We start from the raw sequence: 19,973 nt of genomic DNA, 5'->3' as shown, positions 1-19,973 counted from the left end.
TTGTTTGCTCTTCATACCTGTGTGATCTGAATCAGCCTTTCAGCTTTTTCCCTTGGGATACAACTAATGAGAAGTGTCCCACGGCCACCTCTGCAGGATGAGAGGGAAGAGACTGGTGGCACCTTGTTACAGCTGTCCCAGTCCCACGTCACATGGACTGAGCCCTGCACAAACCACTCAGCCTTCCCTGGGTGCACTTCAAGCCCTTGTCTTGCCTGCAGGGCAGTATTTACCAGTAGGGATATCAAGGGCTGACACTACCCTGAGTTATCCGTGTTGATACCACTGCTGGTGGGATGCTCTGTACCTGGAGCTCCCTTCTCTGGTTAAGCTGGTGCTGTTTTGGTAGCAACATCATCTCTCCATCACCTTGGACCACCAGGGTGTAGACATCCCACCCAGGGCATCTGGGGTGCTCCAGCATCTCATTGCAGAGCTGGTGCGAGTCTTGCATCACCCTGGAGCTGGCAAGAGATCCACTTCATGGAATAGCACCTGCTAGAGGCAGTAGGAGCCAGAGGAGTCTTCCCATGAGGAGCAATGCAGTACAGGTACCCCAAAACCCTCCTTGGGCAGGGGACAGGATTAGGGTTAGGGTCCCCATGCTCCGATCACTGAGTGCCCAACACTAGAGAGCACATACGGGGCTTGCAAGCATTTCTATCAAGCTTTGCCTTCTCCCACCCCTGAGCCACCCCTGGGACATCAAGGAGCCCTTTCCCTTCCCTTGGGCTGAAGCATAGGGAAGGACACACACATCTCCCCATCCCGATGCAGTGCCCGATGGGCACTGGCCCTGTGCGTGCTGCCATCGGGGGAAAACACCCGCATCCCAGTGGCAGCCACCCGGGAAGAGGCGAGAAGGTGGCGGCTGGCAGCAAGATGGGCCCGTGCCCAGATCCGCTCCACGAGACACAAGGAAGGCAGCAGCGGCTCCGGTTAGTCACCGCCGGGAAGCGTGCCATGCCGGAGGCTGCCGGCGTCTTCGGCACATGGTGTGCGTGGCCTTATTTTGATGATGATTCCTTCGAGGAGGGGCAGCGGGAGCCGGTGGGAAGCGTGGAGGATGGAGCAGGAAGAAGCTGCAGGGGCTTTCTGGGGACAGTCCCCAGGGTTCCCTGTTCTTGCACCCAGGCTTTCCCTGTAGGATGCCCATGTGGGGCTGTGTCACTCGGGAGGCAGCTGCTGCAGGTGGTAAACCAGGTGCCTGTCACCTGCCTGGGGTGCAACCGACAAGGTGACGCGTGTGGGGGGTTTTGGACCAAAGGTCCTAAAGCTGGTGGGGACATGGGGTCCACAGCCCCTCACCTGGCATGGAGGGGGCCCTGCGGGACTCACCTATCCCTACCCAAAGGATGGTGGAGGGAGGAGGCAGGGGAGGACACAGGCACTGGGACGCAGCAGATGCATTTCATCACCCATCCAAGGGGTGTGTGTGTGTGTTGGGGGAAGGGGTGCCTGGGCGTGTGGGTGCATTTATTGCCTCTTCCCGCTAGCGCTGGCTCCCTGTGCACACACAGGACGCAAGGGCACAGCCCCGCGGCTCGCTGGACTTTTACCCTGCTGTGCAAACAGGCAGGCGCCAGATTAGGGTATCAGTTGGAATTTCATCCTGTCAACGGCACACGCAGGCTCGCTGGGAGGGCGGTGGAGCATCTTCCTTCCAGCCCAGCCCCTTGCCCACTCATGGGCACCCAGCACAGCAGTGAATGGGGGGACATGCACGTTACATCCTCCCCAAGGATTCTGTTTCCCTTCAAGCTTCCCCCTTGCAGGTGATGGGGATGCCTGGGGCTGCCACCATCTCATCCCCTGCCACGGCTGGATCCCACTGGCCAGTCCGCATGTGGCAATGACAAATTGGATGTCAAAGGCAGGCAAAGCTGGGTGCGGGAGGAGGATGCATATGGATGATCCAGCCCTTGGCGTGGGGACCATGCTGGAGTCTCCATGCAGAAGTGACCCCAGTCTCCGCAGTCCAGCCCAGTTCTTTGTGCAGGTGGCCCATCCACTCTCATCCCTTCTCCCACCCAGCACCAGCTCCATTGTCTTTGCCTCCCCAGCCTGTTTTAGCTCCTGACGCCTCACGTCCCCCTGCAGGGATGCAGGGAGGTGGTGGTCCCATGCCACGGGCAGCCCAGGTGCCATGAAGGTGAGCACGGAGTCACCAGGGCGCAGTGGGAGGTGCAGCTGCACTCACAAGGTCAGGAAGAATCTCTTTGCCCATCTCTGCAACGCCACCTCATCCTGCCTCTGCTCCTCCATCTCCTCCACCCACAGGACTTTATCCTGCATCAGGTGTCCCTCCACAGCCTCTCCTGCCCAGGAACCTGGACACAACCTCCCCACACCTCTTCCCAGGCAACACTTGGCACATTTTGGGGGTGGAGGAGCCATTTTGGGCAGGGATTTGAGGGCAACCCTGTGCTCAATGCCCAACAGGAGCAGGAGGACATGACTGGGATGGAGGAGAGGACAGCGTCAGGCACCGATGCCAGCTGTCCCAGGCACTATCTCACATCCTCATTCTCTGTTTGCTCTTCTTGGACAAGGAGGATATTCAGCCCATCAACAGCCATAAAACAAGATTAGAGGCCAGGAAGCACCAATGGGAGGTGGCCACGTCTGTGGGCAGCTGGCCTTGTTCTTTGGCCTCCACCAACCCAAGCCTGGCCTCACCCTTTCCCTGGCTGCCCCCAGGGCTGTGAGTTTGGAGGTGATGTGTTGCCCAGCACAGCCACCTCCCTTGGTGACAATGGGATGTGGCTGTGCCATGCAATGGTATGGGCCATACCACTGCCAGCAATATCACTATGGGATGAGCGCACTGCATGCTACAGGGCCAAGGCTGCTGTGCCAAGACATCCCCCATCCATCCATCCATCCATCCATCCATCCATCCATCCATCCATCCATCCATCCCATTTCAGTGTGTCTGGGCTCAGCAGCATCAGTGCTGGTGCAACCCCGGGGCTGGCATCCTCCCTGTGTCACAGCACCATAGGCTGGGAGGAGACAGCAACAAACCCACAGAATTCCTGCTCGTTTATTGTCACCAATATTGTTGCCTAAAATATAAAAACGAAAACCAGTTCTGCCTTATATACACATAAACTGAGCCAAAGTCCCGAGCCAATGCAAACAGCATCCTCACCACTGCATGCAGCTGGCAGTGGTGGCTGATGGAGGTGTCCCCAGCCGCCACGGAGGGAGACCCAAATCCCACAAGGGATGGAGTGGGGCTGTGGGCACAGTAGGGTGGCAGGGACCTGCTTGTAAAACCCAGAGTGTGCCTGGGCACCTTGTTTTCTGGGAAGGGACATGGTGGGAGGGATGAGAGGCTGGCAGCAGAGAGTGCAGCGAGGGATGCAGTGCACAAGCAGTGTTGGGTGTGATGTGAGGGTGCTCTGCAGGCAGCAAGGGAATGTCTGCTGCTTCACAGTTCTGGAGCTTGGAGAGATAGTGCTGGGAAAGGCCATGCAAGGGTTCTGCTTCCTCATCCCTGTCTGTCTTGGGACGCTGCAGCCCAGGAGCTGCAGACTCTTGTGTCCCAGTTGCACCCAGTGGCCTTTGGGGCATTTGAAACTGGACTGTAGGGTAACCCAGGACAATGGAGTGGTCAGGACTCAGCAGGATAAAGGGATATTTCAGCTGCAGCTCACCAGCAGGAAAAGTTACTGACACACAGCAAGCAAGAGGTGATGCAGTGCATGGAGGATGGGGCAGACAGGGAGAACAAAACCTGCAGTCCTTTGGGTTTTGAAGAAAATCCTCTGTCTTTCTGGAAACCACCTCTCCATCACCAAACACCAGAGCATGTGCAGCCCTTCCTCTGCCTGAGACACCCCCTGCCCACCCTGGCAGCAGCTCCCATTGCCCTTGGTGGTTGCGGTCCTTTGGAGCAGCACCCTAAAGCTCTCCTGGTATCGGTCCTTCTGGACCTGGGTCTGGTTCTTGCATCCTGTCCCAGTGGTAAACCTTCTCATTCTCCTATTCCCTGTAGGAAAGTGGTCTCGGGGCTCAGCAGAGTGGTCTGACACCCGTGTGCCTGTGCCTGGTTCCCTCCTCTCCTCTCTGTGCTGCAGGTAGAGGATGGTGCAGCGCTGCTTCGCCATGGCACAGCTGGGGCACCAGGGCTGCTGGACCCACGTCTGTGTGTCCCTTTGTGGCTGCAGGGGCAGAGCTGGGAGCACAGGAATGGGCACTATGGGAGAGTGGGGAATGTGGGTGAGGATGTGCAGGATCTCTTGACAAGAACGTGCTCCAGCTCATCACCATCACCGTGGCTTGAAGGAGTGCCCCCTTGGGTCCTACAGCCAAGAGTCCTGCCTGGCTCCTGCAGTCCAACTCGCTTTGCCTTCAGCACCCCCATTCCCAGCACAGCAGATCCAGGAGAACAGCTCATCAGAAACTTGTTCTGCCTTGAGTCCAGCCAGGTCTCTTTTCAGTCCAGTCTTGTTCGAACTGCTCCAAAAGCACCAGGCAGAAGGACAGAAGGAAGCATCCTACCAGCTCCACCTGAAGCACCACAGGAAAATCATCCTCCTCCACCACCCCCTTCCTTCTGCTGACATTAGGACCTTGCTTTGGGCTACAAGTACTGGAGATCAGATCTGTGCATGTGTCCACAGGAGAGCAATACTACCTATCCTATGGTTTTTACATGGGAGAGAACTCACCAGCCCCTTGGGATGGTCCCAGAGCCACCCTGCCCAGCCTCGCTGCCCACCCCGTTGGCTCAGCCGGGGCCCATCATGTCTTTGGGAAGGGGCTGTCACTCTTCAGAGCACATGGGCTGGCTGGGCTCTGCTGCATAGTGCTTATCTCTTGGAGTCTATAGCTGGTGAAGGGGATTAAGGCATGAATTCTTCCTTGATGGTCAGTGGAGATGAGGAGACAAGGTTCGGGGCACTGCTGCTGCAGAGGCCTCCGATGGGTCCCATCGTGCTGACAGCCGGGGAGGTTGGTGTGGTGGTGCTGGTGGGCTGGCTCTGCTGCTGCATCTTCTTCTTGTTCACCTTCCTCTCTTTTGCCCTCCTGTTCTGAAACCAGATTTTCACCTGCAGAAGAACAAAGATGTCAGAGATGAGGCAGAGATGGGGATGGCAGAGATGGGGATGGATGCAGATGATGACAACCCTCAGGGTCCCCCTGGGGCAGGGAGATCCTCCCGGAGTTTGGAAGAGAAGGGAGGTCTGCGGAGCAAGGTGGGACCAGCACTGCCTGCTTGGGCTGCATCCCTTGCTCTCTCCATCCCCATCTCTGCCTGGATGTGGCTCTCTGGGATGCTGCAGCACTGACCTGACGCTCAGTGAGCCCCAGGGCAGCGGCCAGCTCAGCCTTGCGGCGGATGGTGATGTAGCGGCTGTAGTGGAACTCCTTCTCCAGCTCCAGGCGCTGGTGGTCCGTGTACACCACCCGGTACTTGTCTTTCGTCCTGGTTTTGCCTGGCAGAGAGAGCAGAGCAGGGCATGTGGGGATAAAGGGGAGCAGTGGAGGGGTAGATGAATCCCCAGGGGCACGGAGGAGATAAATAACCACCCGTGGAGAGCTGAGGAGAAGCATGGCAATGCCCTGGGGACCAGTGTGAGAGTCAGGAGACTCCTATTAGATTTAATGTCCATCCTGGTAAGCATCAAGGTGTGTTTCCATGTTGGAAAATACCTGGGCTTTGGGGAGATTGCTTGGTAGAAAGAGCAGGAGGGATTCAAAGGCATCCTGAGAAGATGGACCATAAATCCCATGTGCCATGACACACTGTCCCCAAGAGGAGCTACAAGCCCTGTGGTGGGCTGAGGACATTGAGAAGTCTCAGCAATACCATCCCTAGTGGAAGTAGGAGGTTGGGTGGTGTAGAGCAAAGCTGTGCTTCAGAAACTCTAATCAGACATCAGAGAATCTCCACAGAGCACAACTTCAACCCCCAAGCTACAAATGTGTTTCTCAGCCAACCCAATTTTATTTCTCCCCCTCTTCCTCATTGCAAGGAGGTGCGGATTTTCCTAAGCCACTTCTTATGCTGAAAGATAAATGTAAAAGAGCGTTGGAGACAGGACAACCCGTGGCCATGGTACACTGCAAGTGGGAGAGGGGTTCCCTCGGGATCATTTCCCTCACAGCATCCCATGGGATGCAAAAAGGCAGCTGCTTTTCTACTAAACAAGCAAGGGACAGCAAAGGTCCTGGCAAACCACTTGTAGAAGCACCCCCGCATGCAAGTGGGAGCTGGGGTGGGCACAAGAGATGTCTTGCCCTGCTGGGACTTGACCCCATGCTCCCAGGCACAAAAGCAGCAGCCCCATGATTCAATTTAGCACCCAATTTCCATGACTATGGCACTCTGTGTCCTCCTGCCACTGCCCTGGAGGTGCTGGCATGGACTTATCATGATGCGAGTGTAGGGTGATGGTTGGAAGTCCAGTGTGGTCCCCAAGAAGCAGTGAAACTCTCCAGCTTGAAGGAAAGTAGGAGCATTACAAGGCTGCAGCATGGCCAGGAACAGAAACCAGACCTCCAGTCTTTAGCCACTAACTCATACTTGAGGGATATGATGAATCCAATCACTGCTTTAGAGTGTGGAGCTCAGCTCATCCTGGAGCTGTTTAGAAGTGAACACCTAATCCCTCCTCACCGCCACTGAGAGCAAGCCTGCCTCTGGCCGCACAGGGTGACCGAAGGCAAAGACAGGGTAAGAAAGGTGATTTGATTGAGCAAGATGTGTATGGAGATGTCTGCAGACACACGGCTGAAACACAGTGGTTTCATGCACGAGGGGTCCAAAACAGCATTGCTGAGTTCTTGTCTCCTCTTTGGCAGCTCAGAACAAACCTGACCACAGCACAGTGCTGGGCTGGAGTGACACCGAGGCACACAGCACACATAGAACCCCACATTCTTGCTCTCCCACTGGGTCCCTGTCCATACCATGGAGAAGGGTTCATCAGTGTGAGAAGGATCCTGCATCCCAGCCCAGGAGGGACCTGGGCTCAGTTCATGACCACAGCGATTCCCAGGGTGCTACAGAATAAACCAGATGCGCTGGTGGAGGTGGATGCAAGGTTTAGCAGCTCCGTGAGAAACCAGGCTCCTCTGTCAGCTCGGGATCAGGGACTCCTACAAGGCTTTTTTTCTCACAGAAATCTGCCTTTTTTTCTTTTTCATTTGAAAGCAGAAACCTTTTTGAAGAGATAATGACTTAAAAATGATCTTATTTGCAATGTTGCTATTTGAATGCTTCTGCTAGTGGTAAAAAAACACAGCTGGAAAGCAAAGGAATTGACAGATAACATGAAAAAAAATTAAAGAATAAAGAAATAAGGCGGTTTGTGAATACCACATATGCCATGAATTTCAGCAAGAATTATGCTGCAGCTGTAAATAGATCCATCACAGCCCGTTCTTTGTTATTCCCTCTTCCCTCTTCATCCTTGAGGAAGCCTGTTCTTTGCCTCAGGTCTGAGAGCTACCGGCTGTGCTGGTGAGACTTTAGTGTGTGAGCTGGTACCAGTCTCTCTATGCCCAGTATAAGAGAACAAAGACTAAAAGCAGAGATCTCCTGACCAAGCCGGTGACGGAAAGTTGTTCATGTCAACTAATTGCTGGTTACGGATGTTTGCTGTATTCGGGAATGTATTGACAGTGATTCACGGGATAAAGAAAAAGGTTCTCAAGAAATACTATTGACAATGAATAATTCAACCACCTTGAATATGAATGCTGAGTTACACTTAACTCTCTCCTGGAGACTTTTTATGGCTCTGGGAAAGGAAAGAGGAAATTCAGACAAGCTCCTTATGAGGAGCCCTGGTCCCTATGGGTAAACCCTGGCACTGCAGTGGGGAGCATGGTTGAGCAAAGGGATGGAATCACTCTCACATTTCCAGGGAAGTCCAGTGGACATGGACCAAGCTGTCCCACAGGCAGGATAACCCGGAGCTGCTTCACCAGGAGGGAGCATGGATGGGATGAACAGGAGGCAAAGTGCTGGTGATGCCTCCTAGCACAGCCGCTGGACCCTTTCAGCCCTGATACACATTTAAAGTGCCTCCTGCTTGTCCCCAAAAGACCAGGCAAAGGAACTGCTCAGGCAGCCAAACGGAGCCATCCACAGGGCCAGTGGGAGTGGTTTCGGCTTTGGGATCAAGGCAGGGCCAATGGCTGCGTGGGGAGAGGGTATCGTTACTACTGTTAATGTATAACCCTAATAGCACTCACCTGAGCCGTGATTAGATAAGGGAACAGCTTTAATGTGCTGTGCAAACCCCAGGGGACGCGCTCCTGAGCGTGCACGCACCCGCACTCATGCTCACACACACGTGGGAGGATGGGGTCTCAACCCCAGCCTGGATCCACTCCCCATGGCATCCCTGCCCCAGGGATGGAGCTCCTGCCCTGGACTGGGTCAGGAGCCTGGCAGGGGAAGGACAAATCCACTTAGATCCTTGTGCCCATCATCCAGTTCTTTGCACCCTCATGGCCATGGTGGAGCCTGTCAGAGAGATGGTAATTCCCTCTCTCCAGCCCCGTTGTGCCCAGAGGATGCTTTCAATAAGAAACTGTGCCCCAAACGCTCTAACAGGTAATATGGGGTATTTTGAGGCTATGGAGGAGGTCCAAGAACAGCTGCGAAGGGTCTGGTTCAAACCAGGGAGGAAAGTAACTGTGTGGTGGCAGTGGCAACCTGGGAGGATGTGGAAAACAGAGAAGGAGCAGAAGTTGATGTGTGTTATTTGGAACTTCTCCACGTCCCACAGGGCGATGCACCCAGCATGGCTAAGAGGGGATCAGGCCATCTCTGAACAGAGGTCCCCATCCGCAATACACAGCCTTCCCAGCCACAGCAGAAGCAACGCGGCTGCCAGCAGCGAGGAGCATAAACCCGCATGGCTTTCCCAAAGGTCTCTATTTCACAGGTCAAAGCAGCTCCAAATTGCAGCAGCAGCAAACCCTGGCTCTGCAGGGAGCCACCGTGCAGCCATCAGGGCTCTGATCAGGGCAGCTCTGACCCACTTATGGAGGCACCAAGAGGAGAGCCCATCATGGTGCTGGGTGTTGTGCCCCATTGCGGAGGCCTGGGGACACCTTGGACAGGAGGTGTTGGTGTGTCTCTGCCAGGCTGCTGAGCAGCTCTGCACGCCCCATTGCACGGCGGCTGCTTGCATGATTGGTGTGAAGAGCCTGGGCAATGTGCTCCTGGAGCTGCCCTGCGTGGTGTCACCTTCCTGGCAGAGCTCTGGCCGTGCACTGGCTCCATCTGTACAGCCTCATCTGTCTGTAGTGGGTACCTGGCTCCACGCTATCTGATGGCACTACAAGATTCTAATGCTGAGAAGCACCAGGTGGGAAGGTCCCATCACCAGTGAGAACCAAGGGAAGAACTTGTCCACACTGGAGTTAAAATGCAGCAAGATGGGGTGTCTCTTCCCCCATCACTGGGGTGGGTGCTTTCTCTCCATGATAAAGCTGCTTCATTCTGAATGAGCAGCATCTACCTGGAAAGAGAATTAAATCCTCCCACCCCAGAAGAATCAGTGCTCTATCAGGGTTTGCCATTCCTCTACAAGGAAAGCATCAAGGAAAGCTTTTCCCCACCTCTGCCATAGATTAGGCAATGGGTGGGGAAACTGAGGCGCATAAGTAGCTCTGAGACAGAGTGGAGTCCCAGGGTCAGAGCCTTGGGACTGGTGGGACTCTGGGCAGTTTAACCCCCCTTCCTTCAGGAGGGGAAATCCTCCCCACTGCAAACATAGGGACAGCAGAGCAATGCCCCATGACAGAGACCACAGACCCAGAAGAGGGCTGGGGTCAGCTCCTGAAGCTCAGGGGCCTCCAGGCGGGCTGGAGCCACACTCATCTGGCAGCCAGATGTGCTCCAGCTGCCTCTGCGAGCAGGGGTCGATGCTCCCTCTGCCGAGCAGCGGTGACAGCAGCCGTGCTGTGCAGCAGGGATACTGCTGCTCGGGACACGCAGCCCAGCTCATTTTGCTGTTCCTAAACCCACTGGCAATGGGAATGCCGGGGTCTGCACTGACTGACACCTCCCTCTGCCCCCCTGCCCCACACTCGCTTGCTCCCTCATTTCCCCTCCTTAGCAGCCTCCCCAAAGCACCCACGCTCCTCTGTGGTCTGGAAGGGGGATAAACCCAATCCCCCCACCCTCCCTGAATGCTGGGAACGTGCAAGTCAGGGTTTTCACAAGCCTTCCCCCTTCCGTGCATGCTTCCATATCATCAGCTATTTCTCCTCTGCCACAGGAAGCAGAGGAGTGATGGATGGGAGGACCAACACGGGGTAAAGAACCAGAGCCATGTGGCTTGCTTCATCACCACCAGAGAGAAACGAACCCCTCCAGAGGGCAATCCTTCCCCAGATCCCTGCCTGAGATCATTCCTCTGACAAAGGGCATTGGATTTAGACAACTGTCGGGTGTCAAAAACTGGGTGAGAAGAACCACACACCCCCCACCATACTGAATGCCTCTGTACTGCAGAGGAAAGGGATGATGTAAGAAAGGGAGGATGGATGTTCCAATGGACCCTGCCAAGTCTCCCCCAGCTCCAAGCTGGAGAAATCATTTCAGCCATCAGGGTTGACGGCAGGACCCATCTATGCCTGAGGGTGCTGAGGGTCCCAGCAACCCTCCTACCCCCAGGGTAGCTCCGTGCATGGCTTTTTGCCTGACATTGTCCCAACTTGGGGATTTCTTCCTGGTTCCAAGGACTTCAGAGCAGCAGCAACGCTCCCATGGGCACCCATGAGGGATAAAACCTGATTCAGGTTGGGACATTGTGCACTGGAAATGTTTCCCCTACAAAACCACACTACTTGACCTGATGGCTTTCTAGCCTCCTGCACAGAGGATCAAGCTCTGTGCTTTCAAAGAAGCTTTGCTGTAAGTCAGTGTGTGGCTGCATGCTTGGAGGCTGGTGGAACCAGGAGGCAGAGACTGGGGCTTGGTGTATGGCACATCCATGCAGGTCAGCCCGGTTGGTGGGAAGGGGCAGAATCACTTGCATGAAGAGCTGGATGCAGGGAGCACAGGCTGGTGCACAGGAGCACAGGCTGGCCCTGGCTGGGCTCTGTGCTGCTGGCACAGCAGGATGAGGCCAGATCTGCATCCACACCCATAGGCAAAGCCACCCCTCCTGCAAGCCTCATCTTCCTCCCAGGAGCTGCAAACCCCAAGGGGATGAGGAGCAGGTTGCTGGTGGCTGCAGTGGGCTGGTGGTTCCTAATCCCAACCCTGCATTCTTGGACACGGAGCAATACGACAGGAGATGCTTCAACCCCGAGGCTGGGCGTTGTGGCATTTCCCAGCCCTGCAGTGATTCAACCCTTTATTTTGGCAACCAGCAGATTCCTTCAGTTGCTCCCATGGTTTTATGAGTGCTGAGCCAAGCGCTGCCAACCAGGCTCCTGTGCCAGGTCAAAGACCGCACTAGGGCAGCCAGGGCTGGCCAGCGCATGCGGGCTGGAAACAGCCCCTTCCAGAGCATCACCTTCACACCAGCCCCATGGCACTGAGCCTGGATCCAGCTCATCCAGCTCTGCCACCCGGCTGGATTTGGCCTGGCTGTGGCAGGAAGAGGGCAGCAAGGTGCTGGTGGTCCCATCTGCTCACCAGGACTCCTCGCCCCCTTCACAACCCCATAGGGCTCAGCCCATCCTTACTGTGAGGCAGACAGGGTGGAAGAATCCATTCCCTTATCCAGGCAATCTCAAAGCTAACATCACTGGAGTGAGCGTCCTTGAAGGGTCCCCTTGTAGGAAATATCTGTCATTGACAAGAGGTTTAAAGTGTCCCTCTGCTAATCCTGGGGTATTAGCTGGCCAAGCCCATCACGTAGGTACTGCCAGTGCTCCAGGGAAGCCCTTTTTGCTCAAGGAAAGTCAATTCTAGGAAAGTTTGAGAGCCTGTACCTTGGCCAGCAGGCTGAGCAGGCAACAAATCCCACCGGGGGCCAGGAGCAGGTTGTGGGTTAATAATTCAAGGGGAGAAGACTCATGGGGCCTGATGCATGCACACACCGAGAGAGCTGGGGGAGCAAAGGGTCTTACAGAGAACAACCATCTCCTAAAGAGGGGTCCCCCACCCCATGCAGGGACTGACTGAGGAGACACACTGTCCTCCAGCACCATCATCACCCCAAAATGTACACATGAGCCCTGCCTGTCCAGGGAAAATGATTCTATCTCATTATTGGGGTTTTTAGTCTTTCCTCTACTTTTTATGGATCTCATTAGGGCAACAAATAAAGCTGGAAAATGTGAAAACAGATAGAAAACTGCACACCCAGCAGATAGGCACTTGCCATGCTCAGAGCATCACTATTTGCTCTCCATCATCCCATATCCTGCCCGGGCACCACGGGCACTGATGCCACATGAAGCCCTGAGCACATTCACCTCTCCAAGGGATGCCCCAATTGCACTTTCGCTTGCAATATTTAGCCCTGTGGCCCCAGGTCGATTAGTGACCTAAAATCCAGACCCGAGGCAGTATCTGAGGATTTGCATGACTAACGAGCAGAGGGTGAATTTCAAAGTCCAGGCAGCCGCTGCTTCCAGCGCCTTCCTGAGCTTTTTATAGAGCAGGGGTGCAATTCACAGGGAAGTTTGCAAATAATTGTGAATAAGGAGGAAGCTGAGGCTCTGCCACACTGCTCATGAACATTTTATGAGCAGAAAAAGAGGTGACATCGGAGGGAGAAATGAGGCCAATCTTCCAGCTTGGTCCCCTCTAAGTCCTGATTTCCAGCACTGGCTCTCTGGTGTCGCAGTCCCTTCTGCTGCAGGGTTACCTTGGCTCAGCTGGGTGAAGCACACACGTATTTAGCAGCAGGTATATAGAATCACTCCTGGTAAAGCCTGACTCTGCCATGAATCACTGGGAGATTGCTCGCTGGTTTCCCTCAGCCTCTGGATTGCATTTGCAGAAGCCCCAGCACACTCATATTCCCTGAGCAAAGTCTTCTGTTACCACCGCATAGCTCATTCCCAGCAGCTTTCAAACTACGGCCAAGAGCTGTTTATACAAGGCAAGACAGAGAGGGAACCTTAATTTACAACCCTCTGAAGTATTCTGATTTATAGCGTTCGCAATGAAACTGTTGATATTTATAGCAAAGGAGCCGCGAATTCATTTCCTATTCCCACTGCGGTGAGATGGGTTGTTAATCAATCCACACTGATTAAAGTCCAGTTTATTGATTTCAATAAAGTGATTCATCTCAGAATTCCACCCCTATCTCTGTCAAACCCATCTCTGCCCTGCTCTCTTTCAAGTTTAATGGAGAAGGGCTCTTTTTATATTTGACGGGCAGCCCTGGAAAACACAAGCTGCATCCCACTGTCTCCCAGCACATAGTCCCACCATGGTCAAATCCTGCAGTTGCTTAGCACCAGCAGCACTGGCTTTGGAGCCAGCAGACATGCAAGGACAGGTCCTTCACCTGCAAATGCCTTAGAAAGGGATCTCGCTGGTCATCCATTCCAAGGAAGCACCACAAGAAAGGGGGTTTCACCCCAGCACCCATCCCTGCATCACTGCGGCTTTGCTGGGGTAGCTCCTCCTCTGTCTGCAAGAACAAGGCTGATCTACTTGTCCCTTTGTATGTATTTCATCTAAGAGATACAGACTAAGCAACTAATGATAGCTTTCCAGAATTGAATCAACTCAATTGTCATCTAACTCAATCAGAGGCACTTTCAAGCCTCAGTTTTATCTCGGGCCCACTGCTGGGTGTAAAGCCATGCCCTTGATCCACATGAGAGCTGTGCTGATGCTTTTCTTTCTCCCCTCATTAATTTTCCCTCCCATCTCTCTCCTCAGAAGAAACTGAGATGTTCAGACCTACAAAGCCTGCAGAAGTGGGGGGGGGTCCCAGCGGCTTGGAGGGGCTGCAGGATCACCCCCACTTCTATCCCAGGAAAGAGGAAAACCCCAAGCCCTGGCACATCTGTGGGTCTCCATCACTGGGTATGAGGGGGGGGAGCATTTTCCCTAAATAGGTCTATGCAGTGGTTAAAATGGGCCAGGAAACACCAGCCTGCCTCTCCCCTCTGCTTCCTAGACCCAGGCTGGTTTTCTACATTTATTGGGATGTTCTGCCTGCTCCACTGCAGTCGCTGGTCCCGCTGGGACAGCCACATCCCTGCCACATGAATGTGGCAAACAGGAGGAGCAATTTTCCATGCTGGAAGACTCCAGGCACATCTGCGCAAGCCCCTAACATGGAGGTCTCTACATGGGTCTTGATCAGCAGGGAGCCAGAAACAAGCCTAAAATTGCATACACTTTGCAAACAGAGAGCCCTTACCCCAGGGGCATGGGTAGCCAAAAGTAAACCTGCCCCCAAGAGATGCCCAGAGCCACTCCTGTAGTGAGTTTGGCCTCAGCAGTGCTCAGCAGAGCTCATGGCCAGCACAAGAGAGGGACAGGGGTGGTGGGTCCAGGCAGGGCTGGTGGGCAGAGGTCCCGGTCTGGGCTGGCAGCAGGATCACAGCCTGGAGGGGGAGATGAAAGGGCACGGGCAGGGCAGGACAAAGGGCCCCGCACCTCACCTCGCTGCCAAAGGAGCCGACCACCATCTCCATGACAAAGCCAAGCCCTTGTCAATTTGGGCTGGCCCCAAGGGGGATCTACCCAGTGCCTTTGAAGTGGGCAGCAGGGCCTCAAGGGCAGGGGGCTGGGGTCACCCAGACGCTTCCTCCTGGCCCTAGGTCAGGAGTTCAGCAGGGACAGGACCCCGGGGACATGGGGACAGGACCCTGGGGACAGCACACCGACGGCAGGCACAGGAGGGGTGGTACCTGTTCGCGGGGTGCAGGGCACCCGCACGCTGTGCACATGCACACGCAGCTGTGCTGCTCCTGGAGCACCCACATGCACCTTACAATTGGCACCGTTCCCAAAGGCACCACGCTTTGCACACACCATGCACTGTGTGCGCGCGCATTGAGCGTGTAGCATCCCCCGTACACGCTCGGTGACACTATCTACACAGCAAGCCCCATGCACACATGCTGCTTACACATACACAGAGCCTACAGCACCTCATGGGCACTGAATACACCTTACACACACACACAGAGCACATGTGGCACCTTCCCCCCACGTATAGACATACGGCACCGTCCCTGCACACATGCACACACAGTACACATGCACGCAGCATAAGGCACCTTGCACATCCCCATACCTGGGCTCTCACATGCAGCTGCACACCAGCTCACACTCATGCACAGCCGCAGCCCCACACACTCACCCCTGAACATACATGGCACCTCATCCAACCCCCCTTGGGACTGCTGAGCCCCAGGATCTGTGTGATCTCTGGCTCTGCTCATCCTACCAGGCAAGGGCAGGGGTGCAGGGGAAGAGACTGGCTGGGAAAAGGACTGTCCAGCCATAGAATCCCATCTGCCAAGAGCAGGGAAAGACAGTGCCCTCCCTGCCCATCCTCAGCCCCTGCCAACGTAGTGGTGGGGTCCCCCTGCAGTTTGGGGCCAGGCGCCATGGTGAAGGCAGGGGCATGCCCTGGGCAGGGAAAGCCACAGAGCAGGATCCGGCCCTGCAGGACTTCAATCCCGAGGATGGCGCAGGGGAGCAGTGCTGGGGGGTTTTCCTTACCGCTGCTGCTGGTGCTGGGAGTGCTGCGCCTCATCCACTCATACGGGGTGCGCCTCTGGGCATTAGGGGAGAGCTGGGGGACCGAGCTGCTGATGGGCGGAGGCAGGAGTCCAGAGCCCGGGGGCTGAATGGGGTTAAAATCTGGGGGGCTGAATCCAAACTGCCCGGGGCTGGCAGTGGAAGGCGTAGCAGGGGTCCCATAGGAATGCCAGTCCTCCTTGGCAGGGGTGTAGGGAGAGCCCCAGGCTGCTGCCGGCTGCCCGTGGTGCAGGTCGTTGTTAATCCCCGGCACATGGTGGTAGCTGGCGAAGTCCGAGTACTGAGGCGGCCCCGGCACGTAGTTCTGTGGGTTGAGGTTGAGGCCGGGGTGCCGGACGGGGCTGGGATACATGTTGGTGTCCTTATCCAGAAGATAACCTACATACATCTTCCCTGGCCGGCTCCATGCACATGCTGCGCCGCCGTGCCGCCGACTGCGGCCGCCTTGGGCTCGGTTTGGTTGGGTTTGGTTTGGCAGGAGGTGGCTGCTCCTCCTTCTCCACCACTCACCTGGGCGCCTTGGGGAGCTGTGTCCTGGGGCCAGGCACCTCCCTGCCCACAGGCTTTTATTGGGCCCAACCTCTCGCAGCATTTGCATTGAAAGGCAGGTTTGCATTTCAAAGTGCAGGAACCCCAGCGGGTGAGGGGGGACAATGCAAACCTCCCATCCCATCTGCAGCAGGGACGAAGCACTGGGTGACCCCTGGGAGCACTGGAGACCCCCTGTCCCCTCCACTGTCACCACCCCACAGCTGTCCTCATGCTACCAGATATGGTCCCTTTGTAGCAGCCGGCTTTGGGGACACTAGGGCATCCCATGAGGATGCCCCAAGGGAGCACACCCGATCCCTGCAGCCATCGGTACCCCAGAAGGAGGGTGCCTTGGGATAAGCTCTTTTATTAAAGCCTGGTTATGGGCAGGAGCAAACTGGTCTGTGCCTGCCATCAACACTGATGTTGGGGGGTATCAAACCCATGCTTCGTTGTGCTGCTTTCTCATGCCTGGCAGCAGCATCCAACTGATACAGAAAAGGGGGTCTGATGGGAAAGGAAGGCACTGGGTGCCCCTGTGTTTAGTCCATCCGGGGCAAACCCATCCCTCCAACCCCTACAGCAAAGTTCAGCCTCAGAGAGCAGGACAGACGGACAGAAAGGGCCAGCTGTGTGCAGAAGGAAAGCCCCACCATGGGCCCAGTTGGTAGTCCTTGGGCTCCGACATGGCTCCGAGGGGCTTGTGACCCTGTGGCATTGTTCCTCATCTGTTTTCTCCTTTAAGAAGCAAAACCATCTCCATGTTTTCTGATAGGGAAAACCAAGCAGAAACGAGGCCCTGCTGAAGCTGTGTCACCCTGGCTGTGCTGGCCACCACCATGTAGTCACAGTCATCACTTACAGGCTGGCTTTTTCTCCTCAAACCCAAACATAACCCCACAGAGGCTTCAGAAGGGTGTTTGGTCGCCTCCTCCAAGGCCAATTCTATCCTTTTTTCTGCACCATCCCATTCACCTGCTGGAAACGTGAGCAGGGAGAGGGCTGGTCGGTCCTGGAATGTGACAAGGAACAGAAAAAAGACAGGGGAAAAGGCAGAAAAAGGAATTTAGGGTGAAATTGAGAGGAGGGGATAAAGTAAGAGACTCAGAGTTTTTTCTGATTGCAGGTATGAACAGCCTGGGATTGCCTCAGATCTGTGGGGTTTAACAGGAAAAGAATCCCAGCAAAGCCCCTCTGACTTGAGGAGCTCAGTACATTCAATGCACAGCCATTTCTTGCCCCATTGCTGCTGGTGGCCAATGTCCCCAGCATTAGCCGATGGGTTGGGGACAGCATGAGCACTCCATGGGGCCCCACTCACCCGCACACCAGCCCTTCCTCCCCACAGCATCCTGAGCTCTCCTGTGCTCATGGAGGGATCGGCATGTCCCCGAGCCCCTGCAGCACTGCTGTCATCTGTTTACTCAAGGTGGACTTTGTGAGAGCTTCTTGTCCCCTCCTCACAGCCCTCTGAGACACAGCCAGGTCGGGCTGCTGCTGTCCCCAACCTGCATTCAACCAGGAGCCACCTCCAGCCCTGGAGCTGTGGACCTGCAGCAGCTCTGCATCAATCCTGGGCATCTCGTCCCATTGCAGGCCTGATTCTGGATGAGTCTGGTTGAAAATATTACATGGATGCCCCTGTGGCACATTCACTCCCTGCAAGAAGTGGGAGGCAGGATGAGGTCAAGGGGAGATGGGGAAAGAGGTAAGGGGGCTGGTTTGCAAGAAAAGAGCAGAATAAAGTCCCAGCAATGGGAAAACTCCCCCAGACCTGGCATCTGCCTCCTAAGACTGAGCAAGGACAGAGGTACCATGATAGATGAGTTATTTGCAGCATCCTTCCTGTGCTCCCAGTGTCCCCAGCTCCTTGCCCAGCCTTGTCCTAGCTAGTGACAAAGGTGAGCATCATGGATATCCTACTCAGTGAGCATCTCTGCTCAGACCGCAGCACAGATTGACTGATGTGCTCTATAACCCCATCTATCGTGGATTTTTCCCAAGGTGTCAGCACAGCCATGACTTTAAACAAGAGAGCCAAGGCCTTCCTCTTCCTGCCAGCAGAGATGTTGGTTCAGAAAATGGGAAAAAAAGGAAGAAGAAAATTCCCCCCTGAGCAGATGGTTGAAGCCAGGTGGCCGCTGGGTCCCACACCAGGGGTGGCTGCATTTCAGGGATGGGGATGCTGGGGTTACTCCTGCCACTGGCTGTATCCTGCAGGCAGTGATGGGCAGCCAGGACCCCCTTTCTCTTTTCCCAGCCCCTGGAGCCAAGGCCAAGGGCTCAGGCAGCTGTTGGGAGCAGGGAGTCTGGGTGCAGCACCCCACATGCTACATCCTATGGTAGGTGAGGGGCTTACTGGGGCACAGCATTGCCAGGTGCCTGCTCAGGGCCCTGCCATCAGCTCCCCTGTGTGGGGCAAGCAGGCAGGAGAGGACAATTGGGCCATAAAGATCCACCAGCAATAACTTATCTCTTTTCCTTTTCTTGGCCTGTTTATTGCTGGTGGGGATTATGGTTGGTGAATTTTATGCTGTGGAAGAGCCAGGTGAGGTTCCCCTCCATGGGCTCACTGAAGTTGCTAGAATGGGCCTGAAGGGTGATGCTGGTGACCCTCGGTGCCTCAGGATGACACCCACTGCAGGGCCCCATGCATGAGAAGGTCAGGGGCTGCCACAACCTTTAGGGGCCCCCAGCTGGGTGATAGGAGATGACAGCACCCTCCCCATCCACCCCAGGGACCCCCAGCATCAAAGCCAGCCTGCGGAGCTCCTGCTGCTCCTCCAGCCCTGAGATTCCTGGTGGAAACCAGGCAGATGCAGCACAGAGGGAGAGCAACCAGGGCTCCCCAGGCACTCCCTGGGGCTCGGTGCTGCTATCCGTGATCGAGTGATGCCATCTCCTGGAAGCCGGAGGGCTGGGGAAGGAAGCGTGGGTAAGTCCCCGGGGCCAGGCTGCAGGCAGCTGTCAGAGATGGAGCAGGTTTGCAGCAGAAAGCGCCCCATCAACTCCTCCTCCCATGCAGGAGGCTCTCACCTTAGCAACCAAGCCCTGCCTTATCCCCTGGCTTGCTCTGAACCACACCATGGATTCAGCAAGACAGGGAGATCCCTACAGAGGATCAAGAAGGTGCCTCCCTTCACTCTCCTTTTCTTCCAGAGCATCCTGCCCCATCAGCTCCCTGGCAGCCCCGTGAGCTTGTGGCCATCCCGCTCTCTCCAGCCCCTGTTGCTCTCAAAGGCAAACTTGTGGCCCCTGACCAGCACATCCCAGAGCTGTGAGGTCCTCCCCCACAGGGAGACAGGGAGAGCAGAGCATTTCTCCTGTGCATCATTCCTGCCATATGCCTTTGGAGCAGCATCCCAGAGAGCAATGGAAGGATGGGGCAAGCACAGCCACTCCACTGAACACCCAAGAGCATCCCCTCCTGTCTGGCAACAGACACCAGTGCAACTCTCTTGCAGAGGACACCCCCCCTGTCACACCTCCATCAGCCCCACTGCAGACTCCCATATGCCCTTTGGCTTTTCCCAGATGCCTGGGCAGCATCTCTGTTGGCACTTGTGTCCCCATGCTGAGGATGGCTCTGCAGAGCTGCTCCCCAGGGATCCGGATCAGCTTTCCTTTCCAGGTAAAATGCAAATGGCACAAACCCTGGGACTATCCTCAAGAGCATACAGGGGACAGGGACACATCTGGCATCTCCCATGGCTTTCCACCATGTGCAGGGCCCCTTCTCTCACATGCTGGTGATGTGATTCCCCCTGCACCA

General features: G+C 55.5%; 1 protein-coding gene across 1 annotated transcript; it reads right to left on the bottom strand.

The window, feature by feature from the left end:
- Positions 1 to 4,775: 4,775 nt before the first annotated feature.
- On the bottom strand, positions 4,776 to 16,058 carry CDX1 (caudal type homeobox 1). Its single transcript, XM_062609938.1, has 3 exons — positions 15,632 to 16,058; positions 5,302 to 5,447; positions 4,776 to 5,060 (listed from the first exon to the last, which is right to left on the bottom strand). The coding sequence occupies exons 1-3, from the start codon at positions 16,056 to 16,058 to the stop codon at positions 4,854 to 4,856; spliced, it is 780 nt and encodes a 259-aa protein (XP_062465922.1). The 3' UTR covers positions 4,776 to 4,853.
- Positions 16,059 to 19,973: the final 3,915 nt, after the last annotated feature.

Source organism: Pezoporus occidentalis, unplaced genomic scaffold, assembly GCF_034315485.1.
Source record: "Pezoporus occidentalis ecotype Australia unplaced genomic scaffold, CSIRO_AGI_Poc_V1 ctg142, whole genome shotgun sequence".
Taxonomy (NCBI): Eukaryota; Metazoa; Chordata; class Aves; order Psittaciformes; family Psittacidae; genus Pezoporus; species Pezoporus occidentalis.
The sequence above is the reverse complement of the archived record's forward strand: the minus strand, read 5'-3'. Positions and strand labels throughout refer to the sequence as shown.

Bases quoted from the DNA above. Each gene is read 5' to 3' on its own strand.
- CDX1 (XM_062609938.1), bottom strand. From the start codon at position 16,058: ATGTATGTAGGTTATCTTCTGGATAAGGACACCAACATGTATCCCAGC. The intron at 5,448-15,631 runs GTAAGGAAAACC...TCTCTCTGCCAG, and splicing joins TCCCAGCACCAGCAGCAGCG to GCAAAACCAGGACGAAAGAC. The intron at 5,061-5,301 runs GTCAGTGCTGCA...GTTCTTCTGCAG, and splicing joins TGGGGCTCACTGAGCGTCAG to GTGAAAATCTGGTTTCAGAA.